The following is a 6000-nucleotide window of genomic DNA, read 5'->3' as shown; positions in this document are numbered from 1 at the left end:
TATCTTTTTTTAAAAAAATAATAATCAAAAATCAAATAGTGCATCTTTAACTGTGACATGATCACTTTCTTAATAAGAAAGGTGAACATTGCCAGACAATGTGGTTTTTGATCTTACTCATAACCCTAATCCTTAAATAATTACATGAACGGTTTTTGACGCTGCAAATGAATTGTTCCTAATCTACATTATGATTTGTAGAACACGACAAGTACAAAATAAATTCTATGCATATCATTCTCTTAAATGACTTCACAATCAATATGCATGTACTAAGGCTCACTAAATGGTAGGCATATGTATGGAAAATGAGGCCATAAAGATCAGCTGGAACAGATGTTGGGCAGGTGCTGAATGCTGTTTACCTCTGCATGCCTACATTCTGCCTCCTTGGGTGAGGTCCAGTGTAGCACAAATTGGCATTCCCTCATGCAATGGGACTTTTCCCTGCCACCCCCTTTCAGCCTCCCATGCACCCTCAAAGCCTGTTTCTGAGGGTTGGGGGATATTCCATGGCAGACTTGGAGCAGAAGAGAATTTTTATTGCCCAGGTGGGTGGGCTTCATTAGATGTGACCCTTTGTTTCCAGGCCTCTGATGTAAGTTGGCCTTTGTGGTGAGAGCCAGTGTGGTGTAGTGGTTAAGAGCAGTGGACTCGTAATCTGGGGAACTGGGTTCGCTTCCCCGCTCCTCCACATGCAGCTACTGGGTGACCTTGGGCAAGTCACACTTCTCTGAAGTCTCTCAGCCTCACTCGTCTCACAGAGTGCTTGTGGTGGGGGAGGAAAGGAAAGGAGATTGTTAGTCGCTTTGAGACTCCTTAGGGTAGTGATAAAGTGGGATATCAAATCCAAACTCCTCCTCCTCTTCTTTGTCCTTGGTTGTTAAGCTTCTGGTGGCTCTCACAACCATTATGTGTTTCCTTACGAATTCTCACAATGCACTTACCCTTCCTGTAAGCTTTCTCGACCATGTCTGCCCCGCTCCCCTCCGTACTGACATAGTTATTTAGGAGAAAGACAGTTCCAGAGCTGTGGTATCTTGTAGGATCACCGACTTCACATTTCAAATCGAGAAAATATGTTTCAAGATTGGCTTTACAATTAAGGGGTCTGTAGGTGGTGTGGCGGCTTTTTGGTGCAGAAATGCTCTGGTTTTCCCGTGGTTATTTTGGTGATGGCATAGGAAGGCCAACCATTTCAACCAAATGCATATACTTGTTGCGTCATTTTTGTGCAGGAGAAAAACAAGTATGTGTTTGGAGATAAAATTGATTTGAACACGGACAAATGCACTAGCATGAAGGTTATGAATTGTAACATCCACTTTCTAGAGCAGTATGGTGAACTTGCGTCCCTTCGGATGCTTTTTTAACAACTCCCACCATCCCAGACCACTGGCTGTGCTTCCAAGTACGGCTGGGAGTCGAACAATATTCAGCATCCCTGCTCTAGCATTTTTAAGGCTACATTCCTATACTCACCTGGTAGTAAGACCCACTGAACTAAACTGAACTTTGAGAAGGCATTAGTAGTGTACTCCTTTTATTGTCTCTTTCCCTTAGAAAGTGTTGTAAGGACTAAAAGTTCACTGCCTAGCCATTTCAAATTAAAATATTTCTAATATGTCCTTCATTGCACATGATTCCATGACGGTATAATGATCCACTCCTCAAACGTCACACTAGCTCGATAACTATTTTGTGACATTTTATTCTTGGTCACAATAAAGGTATTCACAGACAATGGATTTCCTTTTGTGTTTTGTGTGGCTTCATCAATCACAGATTAGAAACAACGTACTTTGGGCACAAACCATGTTAGCAATCTCACAGTTCATTGAATTGAAATCTACACTTCAGACTATTTTTGCTACTCCAGCAAATGCAAGTTTCCCATATTCATTTGAAGCACAGTGATAAAAGCACAAAGTTATGTAATTCTGGGTTTCCACATTGAGTGTGGTGCTTCTTGTTGCACAACTATACCTTGTAAAGAGGTTGGCTGCTCTGCCCTGTCAAAGCATGGCATTCTGGTACAAGCATGTGAAAGTATTGAGGGAAAGGTCTTTTGGTTGACAGTATTTGCTTGAAAAGCGGGATAGCAATAATGATTAAAGCTAGATAAAGGTAAAGGGACCCCTGACCATTAGGTCCAGTTGTGGCCGACTCTGGGGTTGCGGCGCTCATCTCGCTTTATTGGCCGTGGGAGCCGGCGTACAGCTTCTGGGCCATGTGGCCAGCATGACTAAGCCGCTTCTGGCGAACCAGAGCAGTGCACGGAAACGCATTTACCTTCTCGCCAGAGTGGTACCTATTTATCTACTTGCACTTTGACGTGCTTTCGAACTGCTAGGTTTGCAGGAGCAGGGACTGAGCAATGGGGATTCGAACTGCCGACCTTCTGACCAGCAAGTCCTGGGCTCTGCGGTTTAACCCACAGCGCCGCCAAATGTACATTATATAATTGCACACACTTGATGGCAAATACTGAAGTATCTTACTTTGCTCAAGTATTCAGCAACAGGGAAAGCTTTTGTAGAAAATACGGTACCACTGAAAAACAGGATCGCGCCACTTCCAGATGTTGATGAACTATACCTACCACCCCATGGCTGGTAGGACCTGTATAGCCACAAGTTGGCTATTCATAGTATAAAATGTTGCTTGTAATTTATGAGCATAAAAATAAAAATAAGCACTGTTGCAGCAGTGGGCTAGAGAAACTTCGGTGTTCTGCACCAGGGAAGCTTGGAGATGTGTTTTAAAAACAGTCCGTTCTACTTTACCTGTAGCTTTAGCCTGTCACTTCAGATCGCAATACCACACTTCTTTAATATCTTTCCTCCTCTCGCCTCTCCACCTGCTTGATTAGAACTGTGACAAGCTAATCCTCTGCCATTGCTTTCAAGGTCTGGCAATGAGGTCAGGAAGGGAGAGAGTGCCAGCTAGACTCTTTGCTTGTACACTCCTCCCACCCCCTTGGGCATGGTCACAACAAGGAGTTCAAAATGCTTGCTTCTGGTCTCCATTAAACACAGCATATTCCTTGTGATTCATCTTTGGTTTTTGAAACAAGCTAACAGAATCAACCCGATTTGGAAGCTGGCATACACACACATATTTCACATAGATCGGAGCTGTTTTATTTGTATGTCCTTGGCAGTGTTCCAACTGCCAGCACAATTAATGCATGCAACATGCATTTCTTGTAGTTTAATCTCAATGGAAAGGGTGGAGTGTGAGGACTGCTCCATTTAATTTCAACTGCAGCTTTTGTCTAAGAGGCCAGAGATGCTGCTCTATTTTGAATAAAGGAGACATCTATGCTAGGATAAACCTAGCGTACTACAAGGTAGCTAATGTTGGGAATTCCATTCCACCCTTGCTGCAGATATGTGGGACTGTTACATGTCACATGTCTGTTTGCATTCCAGCGCAGATTGCTGGAGTCCCATGAGCGGAACATCCGCTCTATTGCTTTTGTTTTCTCTCCAAGAAGAACGACAAGGAGAGAAGCCATGTTTTTCTTTGTCCTGATTTATGTTCAATAAACGTAGCCTAGTATCCACGCCTCGAGCCAGCTCTGTTGTGTGTTTACACTGCTGAGTAATGTGTGCTCATGCACACATGCATGTTGGAGGAGGATGACTGACGGATCTCCGCAGCGGCAAGGCTGAGACGGGAGACGCTCCGGCTGGGGCCAAGCCAGCTGGCTTTCCATCCCTAGGTTCCGACAGCTAATACAGCCACAGAATTAATGTACAAGCATCCGCTTAGTGTTTGGTTACCAAACACTGCTCTCTTTACATTTGACACGTGCAGTAATTCTTTGTTACAGAATATACTAGCTGAATCTTGAATTGATTCTAGATAAAGCTGAGGTTGGTTACCATACTTCAGGGGAAACTAAGTCACCATTAACTTTCCACATTGATTTCAATGGTGCCCAAGTGCAACTTAATTTAAGCTCAAAATATAAAAAAAGTCCAGTAGCACCTTAGAGACCAACTAAGTTTGTTCTGGGTATAAGCTTTTGGGTGCATGCACACTTCTTCAGATACCAGATATCTGAAGTGTGCATGCACACAAAAGCTTATACCCAGAACAAACTTAGTTGGTCTCTAAGGTGCTACTGGACTATTATTATTATTATTATTATTATTATTATTATTATTATGACTGCGTCAGACCAATGCAGCTACCTTAATTTAAGCTGCAATACTGTGACCTGGGAGCAAACCCCAATGAATTCAATAGGGTTTACTTGTGCATCAATATGGTTAGGACTGTGTAGTTAGCTATTTGCATTGGGATGGACCTAAATGAAATTTAAGTATTTAACTAGAATTTGTGGTTAAATTGAAAACAAGCAGTGCACTCCTATGCATTTTTACTCTTGCAACAGAGCTTATTTTGTATTGAGAATGTACAAGAGTGCATTGTGAATTTAGGATGAACTGGATCATGATAAATTATCTGGCTGTTGAAAACCTTCCATACATATTTTGAACACATAAATAGTACTGAAACCAGAGTGTAAGAATTCATAACTAAGTATACGCAGTCTAATAAACTCCAGCAACACAACTGTGTAAGAAGCAACGGAATCAAGGAAGACTACATGGCTGTTCTGAGTTTCGCCCTCTTCGCAAGAGACACTGGTGAACTAATGGGAGCAGTTTGCCTTCCCGATGAAGTCTCTGTGTGTCTGTAGCACCTCCGACAAATGTTCCATTGATAAATATTCTTGGAACCTGTTGAGTAAAAAAATTAACAAATGAATCTTATTTCTTGCATATAAGCTTAAAACACACATGCTGTATATTCTATAATGTTACCACTTATGTCTAGTAGGGGTGGTCAACTCCCAAGAGACTGCGATCTACTCACAGAGTTAAAAACTGGCAGTAATCTACCCCCTTTTTGGGGGTTCAGGTCAAAAGTTGTTGAGCTTTTTTTTAAGGAAGGAGGGAGGCCCATTTTTGCAGGGTTCGGGGGGTCAAAGTTGTTGAGTTTTTTCAGGGAGGAGGTAAAATGTTGAGCTTCTTTTAAGGGATCCACAGTTGTTTAGTTTCTTTAGGGGGAGCCAATGATCTACTGCAGACGTCCAGTCATCTACCTGTTGGACATGCCTGCAGTACAGTATTTCTGAGCTGTAGCAGACATAGCTATGGAGTTGGATAAATGGAATGCAGAAATGGCACTGCATTGTTTGCCCAACTTTTCAATATTGAAATTGGAATTGAAATACTTTATTGTCACTTGTACAACTTGTATACAGTGAGATTACATGAGCACCCCCCACTCAGCTCTCTTAGTCTTAATTCCCCTTGTTTACTGACGCACACCCACCAAACCCAAAAGTCAGTTGCCCTGTTGTTATCTTTTCATTCAGCAGCCTAACAGCCCACAGATAGAAGCTGTTCTTTACCCTGTTGGTGCGACTAACCATGCTTCTATATCTTCTGCCTGAGGGCAGGAGATCAAGAAAGTGCCGGCCAGGGTGTGAATCATCCCTGAGAATTTTCCTCATGCTCCTGAGGCAACGTTCTTCCGCTATTTCATCCAGCGGATTCACGGGACAGCCCATAACATCTTGTGCTGTATTCACCACCCTCTGTAGGCACTTCCTATCAGTTGATGTCAAACCAGCATACCACACCTTGATGCAGTATGAAAGGACACTTTCTATGGTTGACCGGTAGAAGGAGATCATCAAACGTTGATTGACATCGTTCTTTCGCAATACTCTGAGGAGATGGAGTCTCTGTTGGGCTTTCTTAACCACCTGGGTTGTATTTATTTTCCAAGTAAGGGCTTCACTGAGATAAACTCCTAGGAATTTAAAGGAAGAGACTCTCCACACAGCCCTCCCCGGTGTACAGTGGGGCTAGTTCTCCTCTCTTTCTCCGAAAGTCCAACACCATCTCCTTTGTCTTGCTGATATTAAGGTGCAAGTTGTTCCCTAGGCACCATGTAGATATTTTTTGGACCTCCCCT

At 42.8% G+C, this 6000-nt stretch overlaps 1 protein-coding gene across 1 annotated transcript in view; it reads right to left on the bottom strand.

The window, feature by feature from the left end:
• Positions 1-4385: 4385 nt before the first annotated feature.
• GLRX2 (glutaredoxin 2) overlaps positions 4386-6000 on the bottom strand; it is a 183418-nt gene continuing 181803 nt past the window's right edge. Inside the window, exon 5 of the mRNA XM_081914970.1 lies at positions 4386-4754. Coding sequence (XP_081771096.1) covers positions 4608-4754 — 147 coding nt within the window. The 3' untranslated portion in view covers positions 4386-4607. The remainder of the gene's footprint in view (positions 4755-6000) is intronic.

This window comes from Podarcis melisellensis (genome assembly GCF_964234715.1).
Source record: "Podarcis melisellensis genome assembly, chromosome: 6".
NCBI classification, from domain to species: domain Eukaryota; kingdom Metazoa; phylum Chordata; class Lepidosauria; order Squamata; family Lacertidae; genus Podarcis; species Podarcis melisellensis.
This window is presented reverse-complemented; position numbering and strand designations above follow the sequence as displayed.